Source organism: Dictyostelium discoideum, assembly GCF_000004695.1.
Source record: "Dictyostelium discoideum AX4 chromosome 2 chromosome, whole genome shotgun sequence".
Lineage (NCBI taxonomy): Eukaryota > Evosea > Eumycetozoa > Dictyosteliales > Dictyosteliaceae > Dictyostelium > Dictyostelium discoideum.
This window is the reverse complement of record NC_007088.5, coordinates 5,271,762-5,293,617: the sequence shown is the minus strand read 5'-3', so window position 1 is coordinate 5,293,617 and position 21,856 is coordinate 5,271,762. Positions and strand designations below refer to the sequence as shown.

General features: G+C 23.1%; 7 protein-coding genes, 2 non-coding genes and 1 pseudogene across 9 annotated transcripts; 6 read left to right on the top strand and 4 right to left on the bottom strand.

Moving 5' to 3' along the window:
- Positions 1 to 101: 101 nt before the first annotated feature.
- Positions 102 to 3,091, top strand: DDB_G0275183 (annotated as a pseudogene; the record flags this gene model as incomplete).
- A 438-nt stretch (positions 3,092 to 3,529) lies between these two features.
- tRNA-His-GUG-5 lies at positions 3,530 to 3,600 on the top strand. Its single transcript has one exon. It is a non-coding gene; the product is annotated as a tRNA-His (tRNA).
- A 249-nt stretch (positions 3,601 to 3,849) lies between these two features.
- DDB_G0275037 (hypothetical protein) lies at positions 3,850 to 4,011 on the bottom strand (the record flags this gene model as incomplete). The annotated part of the gene is made up of 1 exon (XM_638755.1): positions 3,850 to 4,011. The coding sequence occupies one exon, from the start codon at positions 4,009 to 4,011 to the stop codon at positions 3,850 to 3,852; it is 162 nt and encodes a 53-aa protein (XP_643847.1).
- Positions 4,012 to 4,949: 938 nt separating this feature from the next.
- tRNA-Thr-UGU-1 lies at positions 4,950 to 5,039 on the bottom strand. Its single transcript has one exon. It is a non-coding gene; the product is annotated as a tRNA-Thr (tRNA).
- Positions 5,040 to 6,401: 1,362 nt separating this feature from the next.
- Positions 6,402 to 12,147, top strand: DDB_G0275303 (hypothetical protein; the record flags this gene model as incomplete). Its single annotated transcript, XM_638754.1, has 4 exons — positions 6,402 to 6,481; positions 6,624 to 7,474; positions 7,556 to 8,082; positions 8,212 to 12,147. 4 exons carry the CDS (start codon positions 6,402 to 6,404, stop codon positions 12,145 to 12,147), a joined length of 5,394 nt encoding a protein of 1,797 aa, XP_643846.1.
- An 822-nt stretch (positions 12,148 to 12,969) lies between these two features.
- DDB_G0275039 (hypothetical protein) lies at positions 12,970 to 15,347 on the top strand (the record flags this gene model as incomplete). The annotated part of the gene is made up of 3 exons (XM_638753.1): positions 12,970 to 14,073; positions 14,167 to 14,688; positions 14,829 to 15,347. 3 exons carry the CDS (start codon positions 12,970 to 12,972, stop codon positions 15,345 to 15,347), a joined length of 2,145 nt encoding a protein of 714 aa, XP_643845.1.
- Positions 15,348 to 15,461: 114 nt separating this feature from the next.
- Positions 15,462 to 16,792, top strand: DDB_G0295775 (armadillo-like helical domain-containing protein; the record flags this gene model as incomplete). The annotated part of the gene is made up of 2 exons (XM_002649130.1): positions 15,462 to 15,479; positions 15,812 to 16,792. The coding sequence occupies 2 exons, from the start codon at positions 15,462 to 15,464 to the stop codon at positions 16,790 to 16,792; spliced, it is 999 nt and encodes a 332-aa protein (XP_002649176.1).
- A 513-nt stretch (positions 16,793 to 17,305) lies between these two features.
- Positions 17,306 to 18,611, top strand: DDB_G0275301 (hypothetical protein; the record flags this gene model as incomplete). Its single annotated transcript, XM_002649129.1, has 3 exons — positions 17,306 to 17,318; positions 17,485 to 17,646; positions 17,752 to 18,611. 3 exons carry the CDS (start codon positions 17,306 to 17,308, stop codon positions 18,609 to 18,611), a joined length of 1,035 nt encoding a protein of 344 aa, XP_002649175.1.
- Positions 18,612 to 18,794: 183 nt separating this feature from the next.
- Positions 18,795 to 19,820, bottom strand: DDB_G0275041 (hypothetical protein; the record flags this gene model as incomplete). Its single annotated transcript, XM_638751.1, has 1 exon — positions 18,795 to 19,820. The coding sequence occupies one exon, from the start codon at positions 19,818 to 19,820 to the stop codon at positions 18,795 to 18,797; it is 1,026 nt and encodes a 341-aa protein (XP_643843.1).
- A 233-nt stretch (positions 19,821 to 20,053) lies between these two features.
- cln5 (hypothetical protein) lies at positions 20,054 to 21,349 on the bottom strand (the record flags this gene model as incomplete). Its single annotated transcript, XM_638750.1, has 3 exons — positions 20,054 to 20,147; positions 20,252 to 20,597; positions 20,821 to 21,349. The coding sequence occupies 3 exons, from the start codon at positions 21,347 to 21,349 to the stop codon at positions 20,054 to 20,056; spliced, it is 969 nt and encodes a 322-aa protein (XP_643842.1).
- Positions 21,350 to 21,856: the final 507 nt, after the last annotated feature.

Genomic DNA, 21,856 nt, shown 5'->3' with positions numbered 1-21,856 from the left:
TGGTTGTGAATAAATAATATTGGAACTATTAGTGAATAATTGAATTAATTCTGAACAAAAAAGTTTTTTTTGAAAAAGATAACTCGAGTTATCCCAACAACATGAAAAGAATTTGTTTTTACCGCCGAAGTCTCACCTTTTGTAAAATATCTCGATTTATCATCCTATAATCAAGCACTCACACCAGGAGTACTACCAAATGGTGTGGAATGTCTCGATTTATCATCCTATAATCAAGCACTCACACCAGGAACATTACCAAATAGTGTGGAATGTCTCCATTTACCATGCAATAAACAATTGCCCACATCTGAAACATTAACCACTAGGGTTAGAGATCTCAAATTATCAGATAACCCAATACATGTCGAACAAAACTGGGAAATTATTCAATATATTCATGAAGAATATAAACCTCAAAAAAATATTTCAGAAAATAAAGTTTATTATACCAAAAAACATAAAAATGTAAGCATACTTATTTAAAATCTCTTTAAATTTCCTCCATTATAAATTTAATTAACCCATTGTTAATAGGTCGGGATTATAGATATTTTAAATATTTGCAAATGCTCTCCAAAGTTGTATGGGTATGGTAAAGATGGAAATAATACTTTTAACGTTTATTTAGAATATATTGATAAAGCAATTCCATTATCTAGATTATTTGGAAAGTTAAATAAAAAAGAACAATTTATTGTAGCTACTGAAATAATAAAATCAATAAAGAGTATTCATGATATGGGTATAATTCATTTTGATATTAAATGCCAAAATATTCTTATACTTTATGATGAAAATGATAAAATGTTACCTACAGATTTTATTAAAATAATTGGTTTTGACCATTCCATATTTGATTCAGAATTACATTTTGAAATTAATGATTCATCATTAATTGAAATTGTAGGTGGTGACCTAAAATTGCTAGATATTAATGGTATTCCTGTAATCCCTGATCATTTATCAAATCATTTTAAAAACATTATCCAACATTGTTTACAAATCAAACCAAATGCTAGATTCAATTCCAATGAATTGTACAACTATGTAATTAAAAACAGCGTAGTGGAAACAATAGAACCAATTTACCTTCCAAATGAATGTACCACATTACCACTTTTCAATCAGGTAATTGTTCCACCAACTTTTCATGGTATAAAATATTTAGAATTACCAACCTACAATCAACCACTTGAAAGTAAGGTAATATTTAATGGTGTAGAGTACTTAATATTACAATCATACAACTATCCTTTAGATCCAGGTATATTACCAGACAGTATTAAGTATTTAAAGCTACCATCATTCAACCATCCTCTTAAAAAACGATCAATTCCTCAATCTGTTAAACATCTTGTATTTAATAAATTAAATCAATTTTCTCAAAACGAAATAAACTTAACTCTTCCAGAATTTTTAGACTTTGGTGATGGATTTGATATTGAAAAGTATGGAATTTTAATTCCTGAAGATTCGATACTAACACTAAGAACTGGATTTACATTTACCATTAATCAAAGATACATCCCTTCATCAGTTACAGATCTACAATTATACAATTACAATTTAAAAATACTACCTAATAGTATCCCTCGATCAATAATAATGCTAACCCTTGGTTCAAATTTCGCTCACTTTGAATCATTATCAAATCTTCCTTCATCAATAATCAATTTGAAATTTGGTTTCAAAAACGATATCAAAATAGAGGAATTAAAAAAATATATACCATCGCATATCACATCAATAAACATCAATGGTAAAATAGTTAATTTTAAAAAATCACCACCTTTAAACACATTTAATCAATCAACAGATAATATGTTAAATGATAATGAGCATTTTCAGGAAGATTGGGGAATACATTTATACAGAATACATTGAAGATGCCACATCCATTTCAGACTTAATAAAACAAAAACCAAATAAAAGATTTGAAGAGGAAGAAATAAAATCTTTAATGATTAAAATCGTCAAAGCACTTAGGAAAATTCACGAATCAGGTGTTATTCATCGTGATATTAAAGGTGATCACATCTTTTTGGTTCAAGATAAAAATAATGAAATCATTGTAAAATTCATAGATTTTGGATTATCAAAACAAATTGAAAAGAGTTCAAAGTATTTTTCATTTGTAGGTACAGATTCACATATGGCACCAGAAGTTAAATTACAAAATGGTAAAGCAGGTAGTAAATCTGATATTTTTTGTATTGGTTGTACAATGATTGAAATGGCTGGTTTGGATTTGTCCAAGTCTAAAAGAGATGATAAAGGTATTCCTCCTATACCAAAACACTTATCCAATTCATTTAAAAATATAATTCAAAATTGTTTACAGTATGATACAAACGCTAGACATTGTATTGAAAGTTTAATTACATCTTTATCTAATGTAAGTGTTAAAAACAAATTGCTAAGAAAGAAACCAAATTCTAATTTTTTTTTTTACAAATTTAATATTTAGACTCAAATTGAAGGCGATTCAGTATTTGAAAAGTATTTATCACCAAATATAAAGAGATTAGAATTAGAAACTAATGAACCAGATTTATTAGAATCAATTGGTAATGATATTAACTACCTTTCATTATCTTTTTATGACAAAATGATAATACCAGGAGCAATACCACAATCTGTTCAATATCTTTTATTTAATAAATTAAATCAAAACCTTGAATTTGATTCAATACCAGAATCTGTTAAATATTTAGATTTAGGCAATGAATTTAACATTGAAGAAAATGGCACTAATCTTCCAAACGAATCAATATTAGTACTTAGATGTGGTTTTAATTTTACACAACCTGTTAATAAAAGATTTCTACCTTATTCTGTAACAGATTTACAATTACACAATTATAATATAAATTTAAAAGCAAACAGTATTCCACCATTTGTAACATCACTAACTCTTGGTTCAAACTTTACAAACATTGAATCCCTTTCATTTCTTCCCAAAAAGGTCAATAGTTTAACAATAGGTATTAAAGATGAAGATGAAAAACTAACCAAAGAAATAGAAAAAATAATACAAACAAAAAAGAGTATTACCTCCTTTAAAATAAATGGAATACAAAGAAATTAATAAAACTATTTATATTTTTTTTTTTTGTTTTTTTAAATTATTTTGATATTAAAGTTAAATGTGAAATTTTTTTGATAAATATGAGATTGCATCATAAATTATGGACTTTTAAATAAAATACTCGGATGTTTTTGTTTTTTAATATCAAACAAACTATCCCACACAGTTTGACAGTGATAATAAATTTAGTTATATTTTCTTTAATTAAACAAACAATATTGATAAAGCTTCATTTTTTACCATTCATATATTATTGGCATAGAAACATCAAATTCGCCGTGAGTATGGTGATAGTACATCAGATTATGGCTCTGATAACCCTGGTTCGATTGGTTTAGTTAATACAATTTTTGTGTTTCTGCCCGATTATTGACCAAACTATGTAAAAAAATTGGTAATAACAAAAAAAGCACAAATTTGACACTTTTTGTAAAATTCGCCGTGATAGTATAGTGGTAGTACATCAGATTGTGGCTCTGTTGACCCTGGTTCGATTCCAGGTCGCGGCACTTTTTTTATGGATAAAACAAACAGCATAGGTTCGAATCTTGGTCATCTCGGAAAATTTTAGTGGCAAATTATAATTTGAATAATTTGACCCAAATCCTTATTTAGATCTTTAGTAATAATAAGTGTTTAGATTTTTTTTTTTATAAAAAAATTGATTTAAGAATATTTATTATTATTTTGGAGTTATAGCTTAAATATATTGATACTCAATTGCTCAAAATTTGATAGTTTAAAATTTTTTACATTATTTATGTGGCCCCAGGATTCAGATTTATACCATTTTTTGAGAATAAAATCGAGTCTAATATTGAGTATTGAATTTTGTCATCACTGTAGAGTTGATTACAAATCCATATCTGGTGTAATATCGATATTATTGTGTTTTTATATGAAAAATGTCTAGAGGTCATAGCTTATAGCTTTATAGAACCATTCAGTGTTGTATTATAATTGTGTAATAATTAAATTGATACAATAAAATTATGTTTTATCAAGATAATAAATTAGATACAATCTCGCTCGCAAACTAAAATATTTTATGTTTATATAATTAGACTTTTGGAAAAAGCCACGTGGTGAGTTTTTAATGTCAATCAATTGAAAAACTCATAAACATAATTTTAAATCTCAAATATAAAAATTAAAAATTTTCAATAATAAAAAACATTTATAATTATAGATATTTTCGATAACATCAACTTATTATTATTACTTTATTTTAATTTATATATATTTATTTAATTTTATTATATTTTTCTATTACAAGATTCTGAAAAAACATGAGCAATAATTTAGGCGAGTATTTTTAACTAATAAATCATTTATATAAATTATTGTGTTAATGTTCAACAATTCAGTGTGGTATCGCAAATTGATGGCCATATATTTTTTTTTTTAGATATAAATTAATTTTTTACTTGATCTTTACAAAATAAAGATCTAAATCTGATCTAAATAAACGAAATAAACAATTATTGCTGAAGATCCAAATCTGTGAAATAATTTATTTATATTTAAAAAAAAAAAAAAAAATAAAAAAATAAAATACAATTTAAAAAACACCGCTGACTCAAGGAAATCCCTAGAAGTTCACAGGTAAAAAAAAGTGTTGCACTAAAGCTAACTTCCAAAAATGTAAAAATTTGAAAATCCCTTCCAAAAGATCCAATTTTAAAGATCCAAAGAATATACTGATTAATAAAATTTAACATGGAAAGATTATTATATTCCAATTCGGAATAGGTACTTCCAAATATAGTCCTTTCACCAATTCATATAATTCAATATTTGATTTAGTTTCATTAAAAGAATTGAACAGACGACCATCAAGATGGTTTTTAAAAAAAAGTGCCCGAGCTCAGAATCGAACTGAGGACCCTCTGTTATCGCTTTTGTAACAAGTACAAGACAGATATAATAACCACTATACGACACGGGCTTTTTATGGAAAATTTCGATTTTCTACAAGAAAAAATAGGATACAAGTGGTTATAAACAAAACATTAAGAATCAAATCAAAGCAACGGCCAGAGGAACAAAATAAATTAGACTCATTAATCTCGCTAAAGCTATTACAATATAGAAGACAATGGAACTCACCTCTTCACGCAATAGCACTTCCTAAACATCTCTAAAAATAAAATAATTCACTCAGTACTCTCTATAAATAAAAAAAAAAAAAAAAAAAAAAAAAAAAAATCTGGGAACCCAATTTAATCAGAAAATTTCCAGATTTTTAACTTTTTAAAGGAAAAATAAAATAAATAAAAAGAAAAGAAGATGAAAATTACAAACAACACCACAAATATTAAGCAACACAAATGCCTACAAAAAATAAGCGAAATTGTGGATAAAACTCCAATAAAAAAAACCAATTTAAATATGTCATCAACATCAATCACGGCCATACGATAAAATAAAAAAAGATTTAGAAAAAAGTTTGGACAAAAAAGATGTTTTTATCAAAAGTAATAATACAATTCAAAATTTGAAACGAAAAAAAAAAAAAAAAAAATATTTTATTTTTCCTATAAAAAGACTTATTAAAGAAATAAATGGAAAATTTTATTTTCAAAAAATCAAAACTCCCACCCCGACTTAGACCAATTTATCACTTCCATCAACACACTCTTTGAATAAAAAAAAAAAAAAAAAAAAAAAAAAAAAAAAAAAAAAAAAAAAAAAAAAAAAAAAAAAAAAACAAAAATAATAATAATAATCACCAAAAATTTTAGAGTTATCTCTTAATATAAAATAATATATATAATTTTATTAATATTATAAAATTATATATTATTTTATAATATACAATTTTATAATATTTTCAGAAAAATGAAAAAATTGATTTTTTTGTAAATATTAATAATATAAAAAAAAAATAGATAAAAAAAAAAATTTAAAAAAAATAATCTATAAAAAAAAAAATAATCAATAATAAAAAAATTAGTGTAAAAAAATAAATAAATCTTCTTTGAATTTTAATTGACAAAAAAAAAAAAAAAAAAACAAAAATTAAACAAATAAAATAAATCAAATTTTCTCTGACAACTGGGATTCTTGGTTTTCTTAAAAAATAAATGTGATTTTATATAAAGTTTATAAAAATTAAAAAAGTGATTAAAATAAAAAAAAAAAAAAAAATTTTTTAGATTTTTTTTCACTTTTTTCAAATTATTTTTAAAATCTTCTTCTTTGAAATAAAAAAAAAATCTAAAAATAAAGTTTTATTTTCATATTTTTTTTTTTTTTTTTAAATTATTTTTTTTTTTTTATTTTTATTTTGTTTAGAACAAAAATAAAAATGAAAGCCACAATAATATTATTTCTTTTTTATTTTATTTTTTTGGTTAAAGGTAATTACACAATTTCATACTTTGACATGTTTTTTTTTATTTTTACTATTTTTTTTTTGAAATTTTTTTTTTTGAAATTTTTTTTTTTTTTTTTTTTGGTAACAAACCAAACTAACCCATCAAAAAAAAAAAAAAAAAAAAAAAAAAAAAAAAAAAAAAAAAAAAAAAAGGAATAAATGTAATATCAAAAAAATTGTTTATAATAAGAATGTGACAACGATGGGGGTCGATATTTCGTATGCATTATATGATATAGAATTTGATGAAGATTTATATCGTTATTCTGCAATTGGGTGCCCACTTACTGTTGATACTGGGAATGTAATTACATTTAATAATGATACAGAAAGTACATGTTTATGTGATTATACTAAATCCAATAATCCAACAGAAAATTGTGTAAACCCTAAATGCATTGAATTGGATGAAACAGAACAATGGGTGAATTTAGAAATTAGCCAAACAACAACACCAACAACAACAAACTATACTCTCAAAAACATCACCCAATTTAGATTTTTAAATGATAAACCAAATTTAGGTTTTACAATAAAGTTGATACCTATCAAAGGAACTTTCACATTTACAATACTAAATGGAGATATGATTGGTTCACATTTTAAAAAAGATTTTTATAGATTCAATTCATTAGAAAGTGAGATACTATTAAATGTTTGCCCAGAAAGTAGTAATCTATTGTATTATGTTGGTACTTATTTCTTGGATATTTCACCAATAACTTTCGAAGCAACTTTTTCAATTGAAATTAATTATCAAAATATTCCAACCTCAATAGATGGTGACACTTACACAACCAATTGTGTAAATATTGATTCAAACCATACATGTATAAACCTGGGTAATCATTTAACAATAGCTGATCCTTTATATAGTTTTGATGTAAAAGATCCTGGATTTTATTTAATTAATTTCTTTGCTGAAGAATCAACTTTATTTATAACTGATGATCCTTTAATTACTGAACCAAATGATCAAAATTCAAAATGGATTATTAAAAGTTGTAAGTATAAAAAAAAAATAAAAAAAAAAAAAATCATTTTTTAAAAATTTACTAATTCTTTATTTTTATTTTATTTTAAAGATGATGGTTATAATAAATTTAATAGTTTAACAATTTATTTTGAAAATCCAACATTATTATACTTGAAAATGGATTGCCTAAATGAATATTGTGAAGATTCTTTAGGTTATCCAAATTCAATATCAATTATAAAGAGTCAAGGTTTAATTATGAAACCAATTAGTTCAATGGGTTTATTAGAGGCATCATTAGCATTGATTCAATCTTCAAAGATTATAACAAAAAGTAATCAAAATTTCTATTGTCCAAAATTTAGTTCTTGTAATCCTTATTCAATTCTATCACCAATCGATAATATTAATCCATTATGGCCAGTACCTGGATCATTACAATTTATTCCTGGTTTTAATTATCAAATAATGGAAAATGATTTACAAGATAATTTTAAATTAAAAGGAAAATCTTATCAAGTTGCTTTAATACTTTCAATAAATTATGGTAAAGGTATAATTGAATATTTAAATCTTGAAGATTCTTTAAATATTGAAATTGAATTTTTATCAAATCTTTTTAATTTTGATGGTGATGTAAGTTTTTTAAAAAAAAATAATAATAATAATAAAATAATAAAATAATAAATTTATTAATAATAAATTTATTAATAATAAATTTATTAATAATAAATTTTTTTTTTTTTTTTTTTTTTTTTTAAAAAGGTTATTAAATTAAAAATTAAAGATTTTAATTTAAAATTAATTCAAGAATGTAATTATAAAGAATTTCAAAAAGTTCAAGAAATAATTAATACAAGTATGAATAATAAAGATAATATTAAAGATATAAATAATTGGAAATATAAACTTGGTTTATTACAATCTACAAGTAATTGGATTGGTTGTGAAAATTCAATTTTAAATTATTTAAAATTAGAAAATTTTGAAACAAATGTAACATCTTATCAATGTCCATATTTAATATCAGATCCACTTTATCAATTAGATCCATGTTGTAATTTTCATTTATTATTCTCTCAAGTATGTTTAAAAAAAACAATTAAAACTCAAAGTTTAAAAATTCAAGATTATGAATCTAATAAAATTACAAATCAATGTTTTAGTTTAGATTGTACATCAATTGTTTTAGATCAATATATTACACAAAAATATTCCTCATCATTTTTAGAAGGAGGAGGAGAAGGAGGAGAAGAACAAGATAAATGTAAAATTCCAAGATTAGAAATTACAAATACTTATTTAAATACATATGATGCACTTAGAAAATGTAGAATTAAAATTTTAGAACCACCTTTTTGTACTTTTGATGATGATTGTAAAAGTTTTAATCATGGAACAAGAAAATGTGATTTATTCACTAGGAAATGTATTGTAAATTATGAAATTACCGATAATGATTATATTGAATGTGTTTTGAATGCGATTCCATTGGGTACTCTTTATTCATTAATTTCAACATTGGATATAAATTCAACAATTATCAATTCAATTCATAATGAATTAAAATTTAAAGATTGGGTTATTGAAGGAAGTTATTCAAAACATTCAACTTATAAATACTATATAACAAATAATATTAACTCTGAAACTGGAAATCTTATTGATCAATCAAATGAAATTACCTATAAAACTCAAAATTTACTTAGAGGTTGGATTTTTGAAAAGATTGATTATTCAACAATTTTAGAGAATCCAGAACAAGTTAATTGTGATGCGTACTTTTTAATGTTACCAAAAGGGTATAACCAACAAGTTTATTCAGAGTTTTATTTCCGTTGTAGACCATTAACTAAATTTACAACATCACATAGTTTTTGTGGATATTGTACTGATGTAAACTCAACACTTTGTCATATTTATAATGGTTCTTTATCTCATGTTGGTTCACCCGATATTCAATATGATCAAGATTATCCATTCTCTCCAACCCAAGATGTCACCATTGATCAAACAACTTGTGAACTAGGATTATCAATGTGTCTTTTAGCCGATGGTAGTTATATTCCAAATATTTATAAAGATGATTGTGAAAATAGTAGAGGTAGTTGTTCTGAACCATGTGGTTATGAATGTAAAGGTTTAATTGAAAATTGCTTATGGTTTAAATTTAATGAAACCGATTCTTCATATGTAATGGATTCAACACTTTGTGAATCAGTAACAGGTTTTCAATTTATTGATAACTTTTGTTATACAACAATCACTAATCAACAAGATTGCAATGATGGTGGTTATACTTGGATTGATTGTCCATCAAAAGATAGTGATAATTGTATAGGTCCAGTATGGAATTTAACAAAACCAGATGAATATGATATTTTAGATACTATCAGAGATTTTTGTTATTTAAAACCAATTGAATGTACAACTAAACAAGAATGTTTAAATAGAGGACGTTGTTCTGATTATCAATACTTTTATGATCAAATTGAAAAAGATGATGAACATCCTTATCCAAATGGTTTAGGTAAATGTATTTCAAATCATACAGTTGATACAACATCTATAAAATCTTGTAAACTCTATGATGAATATGATTCACCATTAGGTTGTTATCCAAAATTTGATATACCAAATAAAGAACTTTGTCAACAGCAAGGAGTTAATACAACAAAATGGTGGTGGAAACCTTCAACTAATAAAGATGAATGTTTATCATATATGGGTTGTAGAACTATTGATTTATTTTATAAAGATTCAGTTGATATGTTAAATCCAAATAATTTACCATACAATTTTAGATTTAATGAAATGAATGAAAATAATTGTAATCAACAACATAATTTATCAGGTAGTGCCACTAAATGGATGAATAAATTTCAATGGGTTGATGCAGTATGGTTACCAGGTGTTTTTGTTCAATCGAAATGGTATGAAAATAAAACATTCACCACTCAATATCAATATAAAGATGTTTTAAATTATCAAAAATTTTATGAGAAAATAGTTCAAGCTACCGATAAACAAGTGTCAGTTTTATATTCATCAGAAGCATTTTGTCAAAAAGAAAAGAGAGAAAACTATTTAAATTCAATTTTATGTAGTTGTAATGTTGGTGGAAATTCAGAATGTTTCCAATCAACCAATCTCATTATGGCTCAATCAATAGTTTGTAATGGTGAACAAACATCGATTTCATTCTTTAATGGTTTATTAAATTTCAAAAATGATTCAATTTCACATGGTTGTGAAATGATATCAATATCTCAAATTTCTAAAACCATTTATTCAATTTCAACTCCACAACCATTATCAAATAATTTCATATCTTATCTTAAACCTGATAATTTTGCAATTTTAAATTCAAATGATGCAATCATTGGTACACTTTTAAATGATGGTATAATTTTAAAATCTGAATTTGGTTTTAAAAATTTTTTAATTTGTATGAATTTTAATATTACATCAATAAATTTAAAATCATATCCAATTTATGATTTTGCAATAAAATTATCAAATAATAATAATAATAATAATAATAATAATAATAATAGTAATGAAAGTATTGATGGTGTTAATAATAAATTAATACCATTAAATAGTGAAGCAAAATTAAAATTAATTAATAATATTAATTATTATTGTTCAAATATTGAAAATATAACTGAAGGAATTAAAGAGATTATAATTTATCCAATTAATAGAGTATCAGATTGGGAGGATAAAGATAAACAAGTATTAGATAAGAAAACCACTGTATTAGTTTATATTTTAGCATGCTTTTTCATTTTAGTTGGTATTTATGGTTTATTCCAAACCATTGAATTTTTAATTGAAAGATTTAAATCAAAGAAACCATTACAATTAACTCATTTATTAATTGTTTCAGTATCAACATTCATTATAATGAGAGGTATTTATTTCTTTGTACTTCCAAGTGGTGCATTAACTGATGTACCTTCATCCGATTATGTATTAGTGGTACTACCAACATTCATTTATCTATCATCGTTTAGTATTATCATTGCACTTTGGTATGTAATTGTATTTGTAGTTTTAAAATTTAATCCATCAGCTGGTAATATGAAAAAAAGACTCTACACAATTGTAGCCTCTGTAAACTCTATGATTTACTTGTTTTTCATTGCTATTGTTTTAGTATTCCAATATACACCCTATCAACCAAATACAGATTGCGTTGGATTAATATTTGAAGAAATGAAAAATTCAACACCTCAACAAGTGGTATCAATAGTTTATTCAGTGGTACAAGCATTACTATCACTTTTAATTGGTATTGCTTTTATTTATTTAGGTAGTTCAATTGTTAAATTAATGAGGAATTTAATTTCAAATAGTAAAGGTAGTGGTGCTGCTGGTGCTGCTGCTACTTCCTATTCGAGTAATCAATCAAAAATTAAAACTCTAACTATCATTCTATCAGTTGCTTTCATACTTCATTCAATTTTCATAATTTTAATCTCTGTAAAAGCTGTCACTAGTATAATCTTTACTTTCATTGGTTTAATAATCACTGAAATCATACCTGCCATATCAATTTTATATGCTTTTGATAAAAGATTTGCAAGTTCTTCAAGTATTAAGAAATCAACATCATCCTCAACTAAATCCAATATTCATCTTAATACTGTTACTACTGATGCTGAGTCATCAGAGTTATATATTAAAAAAAATTAAATTTTTAAAAAAATTATTTAAACAATATAAATATTTCTATTTAAATTCTCCACTTTCAATTCCAGTTTTTGGGTTGTGGGTGAAAAAAAAAAAAAAACACACTGCATGTATATGTATTAATATAAAAATAATAAAAAAATTAACAAAAATAAAATAAAATAAAATAAAATAAAAATTTCAAAAAAAAAAGGTCTGAAAACCAATTGATCAAAATAAGAAATCAAATTATTTAGCGAACGCCATTTTTTTTTAAAATAGATTTTAATGTTTTTTTTTAATTTTAAAATCAAATAATTTTTTTTTGTTTTTTTTTTTAATTGATTTAATAATTGAAAAAAAATTATAAGAAATCTATTTTTTATATATTTATTCCCTACTTTTTGTCCATCAAAAAAAAATAATTACAAAAAATTGAGTGGTAAATAATTTATTTTTAAAAATAAAATTTTTGATTGGAAAAAAAAAAAAAAAAAAAAACAGAAGGAATAATATTGGTATAATATATATTTCATACCATTTTGTGTATTTTTGAATGTTCTATTTATCTATACTAAATCCATAATTTGAATAAAATTAAATCATTACAAATAAAAAAAAAAAAAAAAATTAAAATATTTTTTTTCAGTAAGTTTGGAACAAAATATTTTTTTTTTTTTTTATTTTTTATTTTTTTTTTTTTATTTTTTTTTTTTTTTGATGAGTTAATTAATTTTTTTCATTTTTTTTTTTTTTTTTTTTTTTTTTTTTTTTTTCTTTAATTGTTTGACTTTTTTTTTTTAAGTAAAGAAATAAACAAAAAAAAAGAAATAGAAAAAAAAAAAAATGTCAACAACACCAATTAATAATAAAGGTAAAAATTATGGAGGTGGATATAATAAACAATATTTAATATTGTTATTAGCAGATGGTATATTAGCATTTGTAAATTGGAGTTTAATGGTAGAATTTATATCAGTTATTTGGTTTTTCCCAATGGGATTTATGGGGTTCACAGGTTGGGAGGCAGCATTATTAGCAATTTTTACACCAATATTTTTAGGTATTGGATTTATCAATAGAATAGTATCACGTTTCAATTTACCAATCCGTTTGGTAGCACAATTATTAGCATTCTTTGCAATTTTCCCATGGGCCATTGACAAGGCATCGATCAAGAATGACGAATTTGGAATTTTCTCATCACCACATGTCACCAAAACCTTTTTCGTATCGGTTGCAGTTGCTCTCGATTGGTTAGCTCAATGCAATAGTTTTGCCAATGTAAAATCAGCAGTACGTCGTGAACGTGGTGCCTACGCCTATGCATTAGCAATTGTTTTACATGCAATCATTCGTTTGCCATACCTCTCCATCAACCCATTCATGACTTGGAGCAATTGGATAGTGTTTGGTATGATTTTAGTATTGGTCGCATTTGTGATTTTAATGGGTGAGAACATCAATGCCTCTGACGAGAAGAAGAGTGGTGCCATTTGGTCTATCGAGCATGAAACCTCCTCAAGCTCAACCATCGCCACTGGTGTCTCATTTGGTGGCATCATTTTCTTTAACCAATTACTTTTCTCAACTTATGGTTTAATTCCACGTTGGGTCGGTCTCAATCCTTTCCCATATGGTCTTTTCGTTATCTTGGGTATGATGGCTGGTGTAGTGATCTCAAAGAAGAAACATCTCGTTACCTCTAGAAACTTTTTCATCTTTGCTCTCATTTTATCCGCTATCTTTGGTTGGTGCTCTGGTACCGTTCCTTTCATCGTTGGTTTCATTGGTTTAATCTCTGCTTCTCTCTTGGGTGCTTATTGTAATTCACTTTGGATCGTTTTAATTGAAAAAGTTTCAAATACTGAAAAATTAGGTCAATTATTCACTTCTGCTATGTTAACTTATACTGTTTTATTATTTTGGGCAATTTATGTTGTTTCATATGTAATGTATAAGTTTTTTTAATAATTTTATTTTTAATATTTAATATTTATTAACTTTTTTTTTTTTTTTATTTTTTTTTTTTTAATATTTTAGAAATTTGTACCATGGTGGTTAGGATCAACATTATTAAGAGAACGTAATCAAACATTAATTATAGCATGTGTTTTAGCAACGGGTATTGCATTTGTATATAAATCATTAAGATCATCAGGTGGATCTTCCTCATCATCAATTAAAAGAGAAAAATCAAATAAAGATCAACCTTCTTATCCAAATAAAGATGTTTTCAATATTCTATTTGGTTTATTAGTACTTTTACTTTTATTCTCTGTAAATAGAGCAATCACTCATCCAACTGATTCAAGTATTGCAGGTCATCATTATACAAGAGATTTAACAGCAACCTCTGTTACAAACACTGCTCCAACTGATATTAAATCAATGATTTGGACAATTCATTTTGGTTATGATAATTTTGGTAGAAATAGTTTCCCAAATGTTACAAAAGTAATTAAAGATCATGGTGCAAATATCATTGGTTTATTAGAATCTGATCTTTCAAGAGTTATGACTTCAAATAGAGATTTAGTTGAATGGATTGCAACTGAATTACATGTAAGTATAATAATAATAATAATAATAATAATAATAATAAAAATAATAATAATAATAATAATAATAATAATAATAATAATAATAATAATTCAATATTTATATATTTATATATTTTCTAATTTTAATATTATATTTTATAGATGTATAGTGATTTTGGACCAGAACCATCAAGAAATACATGGGGTTGTGCATTATTAACAATTTTCCCAATCATTTCATCAGATAGAGTTATTTTACCATCACCAGAAGGTGAACTTGCATGTCTTATCGATGCAGTATTATTAATTGATGAAACACCAGTCAATGTTATTGTTACTCATTTTGGTAATACTGAAGATGTTTTAGATAGAAAATTACAAACTGAAGGTGCTGCTGCAATCGTTAAAAAGAACGCTGATATGCCAATCATTTTCCTTAGTTATATCACAACCAAAGTTAACACTGAAAACTATAATACTTTAAGAGCATCAGGTTTAGATGATACCACAAACGAAGGTCGTTATTGTCAATATATCTTTTATAAAAATTTACAACTTAACAAATTCCAAAGATTCTCAAGTTTCGATATCTCTGATACTGAACAACAAGTTGCATCTTTTTCTGTTATAAAAGAAAATAAACAACAACAACAACAAACTGAACAACAAACTCAACAATAATTAAGTAAAAAATATAAACAATAAAAGAATTAAAAAAATTAAAATAAAATTTTTTTAAATAAAATTAGATATTAAAAAAAAAAAAAAAATAAAAAAAAAAAAAAAAATAAAAAAATGGTCCACCCTTTAAATGTATTTTAAAATACATTGAACTCTAAACATGAATAATTGAGATATTCATAAAATATCTTTTTTTAAAAATCTGAAAATACTTTGAAAAATCATAATATTTGGAAGATTTTTTAATTTTTTTTTTTTTTTGTTTTTTTAAAAAATCCTTATAAATTCATTTTTGTTTCATTTGCATTTAAAAAAATAGTTGTATGTTAAAATAATAATAATAATAAACCTATTAGATAAATGGTAAATAATAATTTTTTTTTTTTTTTTTTTTTTTTTTTTTTTTATATTTAAGTAGAAAATAATAATTAAAATATTTTAAATTTAAAAAAAAAAAAAAAAAGGATAAGAAAATAATAGAAATTTTAGAAGGATTATCATTATTAGATGAAATAGAAATAAAGAAATCAGTTAATTATTTTAAAAATATTTGTATTAAAAAAGAAGAGGAGGAATTAGATTTCAAAACTATTAAAAGTTTATTACAACCAATTGTCGAATTATTAAAGAAATGGAATACAATTAAAGATAAAAGTATAATATCAACAGCATTTGAAGGTATTTCATCATTAATTGAGGAAATTGGTGATGATGAAGGAATTGCACCATATTTAGTTAAAATTGGATTTATCAAAACCATTTTAGAAATTCTTGATAAAACAACAGACTCATTATCAACCTATGCTGAATTAAATTCAACAACATTGAAATGTATTGGTGATTTAATTTTACATTGTGATTATTTAATAAAGAAATTTATTGTCGATGGTTATTTAACAATTGTTTCAAAACTATTAGTGAAATCGAATCAATCTAAAACTATTGGGGATTGTTATTGGACAATTTCAAATGTGCTTGCATCGATTGATGATAAATTACTTCAAAAACTCATTGACAGTGGTATCATTGCCAATTTGGTAAAGCAGCAATTAGAATCACATCAAAATTTACAATATAAAATTAATGATAGAATCATCACTGATATGTATTGGTGTGTTTCAAATTCTTTAAATCCTGCAAGTAATGAACAATTTAAATTTTTCATTTCACATTATAAATATTTACAATATTTACAATCTGTTAAAAAACAGTTAAAAGAGGTAACAGTAAAATACTATTATGATACAATCATCCAAATCCTTGTAAAAACATTACAAGTTTGTCAAGAAGAACATTCTTTAACTTTTTATAATAATTTCATTGCTGATTCTTTCATTATTTCAATACTTGAACAAAATGATAATAATTTTTTAGATGGAAGAAGATTTAATATTATTGAAGATAATTTAATGTTTTTAAATAGTTTTGTTGAAAATTTTAAATAAAAAATAAATAAAAAATAAATAAAATTAAATAAATAAATAAATAAAATTTAAAAAATAAATAAAATTAAAGATAGAAAATAATTAAATTTAGTTAAAATATAATAATTTTATTTATCTTTTTTTTAAAGAATATATAGTTGTTAATTGTTTTTAATTAAATTAATAAATAATTGATCACTCTGGGTTATGCCTTTTTTTTTTTATTTTTTTTATTTTTTATTTTTTTTTTTTATTTTTTATTTTATTTTTTTTTTATTTTTTTTTTTTTATTTTTATTGTAACCTTGATTAGTTGCAAGTCGAAAATCATTTTATTATAAACAAAATTAATAAAATTGAAAATAATTGAAAAAAATAAAAAAAAAATAAAAAAAAAAAATTAAAAAAAAAATAATTAAAAATTTTTAATTTCACACCATAACCACCAAAAAAAAAAAAAAAATAAAACATAATATCACACCACTGTTCAATTTTAATTCATTTATAAATTTTATCATATATATTAAAAGACGAAATGTTTAAAAAAGGTAAATAAAAAAATTAATTTACAAAATTAAAATTAATTAATAACCATTAAAGTTGATAGATATTCAAATATTCATTTTTTTTTTTTTTTTGATTATTTTATTTTATTTTTTATTTTCAATTAAACAATTGAAATCTTTTTAATATATTATTTAAAAATATATATAGGTTTAGATGTTTTAAGTAAAACAAAGAATGCTGCAGTCTCATCAATGACTGAATTAGAGACAGAATCAGATGAAGTTCAAAATGCTAAAGTTGCATTAAAAAATATGAAATGGAGTATTAAATTATTAATTCAATTAGCCAAAAATTATTTTGCAACATCAGGTAAGAATTATTATTTTTTTCAATTAAGATAATCTTTTTAATTTATAATAACAATTAAAATATTTATTTATTTATTTTATTTTTACATGGTTTTTCTATATATAGATAAACAAGTTCAACAAGGTACTGCCTTTTCAGTAATTTTACAAAGATTTAGTGAAAAGATTTCACATACAAATTATATTATAAATCAAACATTACCATTATCAGACTCATTAAGAGAAGTTGGTGAAGGTATTAAAAACTCTTCAACTTATTTCCAACAATATACTCAAATCTTTTGTGATAAATTTGCCACAAACATTGAAGCTCTTTACGTTGGTCATGTTAAAAAAGTCGCTACTTTAGAGAAACAACAAGAGGAGAGTAGAATCAAATATAACAATGCTCTCAACTATTTGAAATCAACTCAAAAATCTGGACATACCGGTACAAAATTAGCAGAGAAAACAACTGAATATGAAAATGCTAAAGCCTATTATGAACAAATCTCCCTCAATTTAATATCTGCCACAAATGATATGGTAAACTATGTTCAAAGAGAAGTTGCCGTTCAAATGAAACAATTTGTTGCTGAGCAACAATTAATGGTTCAAGAATGTATTAAAATGTGGGTTATTGCTGAAAATAAACTCTTTAATTCTCAATCACCAGTTAACACCACCTCCACCACCTCTCCAAATACCTATGGAGATTACAATAACAATGCCAATACAGTTAATCTTTCAAAATTATCTTTAGATAAAGAAGAACAACCACCACAACCATATCAACCACCACAACAACATTCACCACCACAACAAACTTTCCATCAATCACCACCAACCGATTTCTCTTCACAACATCAACAATATTCCTTTGATCAATCTTCTCCACAAGAAACTTATCAACCACCACAACAACAACAACCTGAAGGTCAAAAATCACCAAATCCATTTGATGATAAAAATCCATTTGATAATTAAAATAAATAAAATATAAAATAAATAAAATAAAATATAAAATAAATAAAATATAAAATAAAATATAAAATAAATATAAAATAAATTATTAAATGAATAATAATACAAAAAAATAAACAAAAAAAAATAAATATAAAAAATATATAAAGTATATATATTTAAATTATTTTCTTTTTTTTTTTTTTTTTATTTTATAAATTTTGATTGTATAAATTTTCTATCCATTAAATAATTATCTTTTCTATTTAAAACTTGTCTAAATATATAATGATTTTGTTCAGTTTTAAAACCTTTTTCTTTATACAATGATTCCATAACTTCTAAACTAAAATAATAAGCTCTTGTACCATCAAATCTAACATGAAAATTATCACCCAATTTGTTTTTACTACCACCATTAATTGTATTATTATTATTATTATTATTATTATTATTATTATTATTATTATTATTATTATTATTATTATTATTATTATTATTATTATTATTATTATTATCATCTAAATCTTCTTCTTCATTATTATCAAAATCTGGATTATTATTATCAAATCTTGATTGAGCCATATCATCAATTGCATAATCTCTAATTAAAACTTTACCACCAGGTTTTAAAGTACGATAACACATATCAACTACAGATGGTATAGTTTTTGGATCCATTGCTGATAAAACGAATATAATGATAATTAAATCGAATTGATCATTTTCGATATAATCTGGTAAACCCGAAGGACCATCGATTGCATTATAAACAAAACCTTTACATCTACCATTAATTTTTGGATTTTCACTAACCGATTGATTTAATAATTTTACAGCATGTTCAGAGAAATCAAATGATACAAAATGTAAATTATCATTTAATTCCAATAAGGGAATAGTTGTATTTCCAACACCACAACCAATTTCAAATGCTAATAATTGATTCTCTTTTGAAACTTCTTTATCAGAGTTTTTTAAAAATTCTGGAAATTCTCTAACTAACCAATGACGATCTTTGAAAAAGTTACTATTATTCTTTCTATAAAATTTATCCCAATATTTATCTGCTTCTTTTTCATACTTTTCAATTAATGCTGGTGATAAAGTTTTTTGTTTCTCTCTATCAATATATCCATATAATCTTGCATATCCTAACTCATCATCTATAATATTATAAAAGTATTTATTATTATTATTATTATTATTATTATTATTATTTGATGATGTCATTTTATTGTTTAAAACAAAGTATTTTATTTTTTTTTTTTTTTCTCAAAACAAAATAAAAAAAAAGTGAAAATAAAAAAAGAAACTATCGTTTTTTTTTTTTTTTTTTTTTTTTTTTTTTTTCAGAAACAGTTTGAAAAATATTAAAAAAAAAAAGATATTTTTTTTTTATTATTTTTGTTTTTAGTTTTTATTTATAACCAATTTAATTTAAAATAATCTAATTTTAAAATAATCTAATTGAGATGAATAAAATTGCCATTTTCATAATCGATACCATTTGCTGGACAACCTGGTAATGTGATATAATCATATTTTGCATTCATAAATCTATATATATTTTTAAATTTAAATATGTTAGCATAATTATTTTTTTAGTTTATTTTATTTTATTTATTTATTTTTTTAAAAAAATTTATTTATTTAATACATACGGATAATTTAATTCTAATAAATAATATTCACCTTGAACGTAAATATATTTCTTTAAACCAATGATTGATAAAATTCTTTCAATGATTTGTGCAATTGAGCCTTCTTTAATTTCTAATACAGCTTCATAGAATTTAAAGATATCATCATAATGTTCTGTGAAATCGATTGGTTGTGGTTTTTCAGTGAAAAGATTAATGTAATCTCTCTTGAAAACTGTTGAACAATTATAATTAATACCAATACTACCTAAATGTTCGATTGATTGTTGAGTGAAATCATCACATGTTGTTGATGGAACAAACAAATCTTGACCATAATTGTTCCAGACGTCCCATGTTTGGTATACTAAAAAAAAAAATATAAAATAAAAAATTTAAAAAAAAAAAATAATAAAATTAAATATATTAGATATTTTTTTTTTTTTTTTTATCCAAACCACACACCCACAAATAAATATTTTATATTTTTAGTACATATAAATAATAATTATATATGTTTTTTTTTTTTTTTTTATATACATATAAAAATAAATGTATAATAAAAAAATAAAATTATTATAAATATTTACCTGGATTTGAAATATTATATTGTTGCATCCATTCGATATATTGATTTAATTGAGTACCATTAATTGTTCCCATATAAGTTTTTGAAGCAGTTGAATAGATGTTTTTATCCCAATAAGTTTCATTAATGTATGGAACAGTACAAAGGATACCAGCATTACACCATAAAAGTTCATCTTTACCATCGACATTTATGATATTTGGTAATGTACCATTTCCTACTTCAAAGAAAGCATCATATTCTGCTGTATAATTTAAACCAGTTGTAAGGTCATAGAAACCAATTGCTGAATGATATCCACCCAACTTACCAAAGAAATTTCCAAAAACTGCTTCGAAAACTGGTGCTTGCATATAGTAGACTTCGATTTCGTCATTGTCATTGAATGTTCCCCATGGTACTGGTGTTTGTGGACAATCCTCTCTTTGAATTCTTTGTTGACATAATTCTGGATCATTATCTGGTATTTGTGATAAAACAAATGTTACAAATAATGATACAAATAATAATATTATTATCGTCCTTTTCATTTTTTTTTCTTTTATTTTAATTTTTATATGTACATGAGTTTATTTTTTTATTAAGGTTGGAAAAAAAAAAGGAAAAAGAAAAAAAAAAAAAAAAAAAAAATTTATTAAAAAAAAAATAAATTTAATTTTTTTTTTAAAAATAAAAAAAAGAAAAAATAATAAAAAAAAAAAAAAAAAAAAAAAAATAACTTTTCAATCATAAAAAAAAAAAAATCTTGACGGGCTTAAAAAAATGAGTAAAATAAATATCTTTGAATGAGTTGGCAAAAGAATATTTGCATTTACTTTTAATTTTTTTTTTTTTTTTTTTTTTTTTTTTTTTTTTTTTTTAAATCCACAAATTTGATTTACTTTAAAAATATTCAACTTTTTGGATTAGTATATAATTCTATTATATTTTTAATTAACTTTACCAATGTGTTATTTTATTTATTTAAAACTTTAAAATCCTTTTTTTAATGTTTTTTTTTTTTTTTTTTTTTTTTTTTTTTTTTTTTTTTTTTTTTT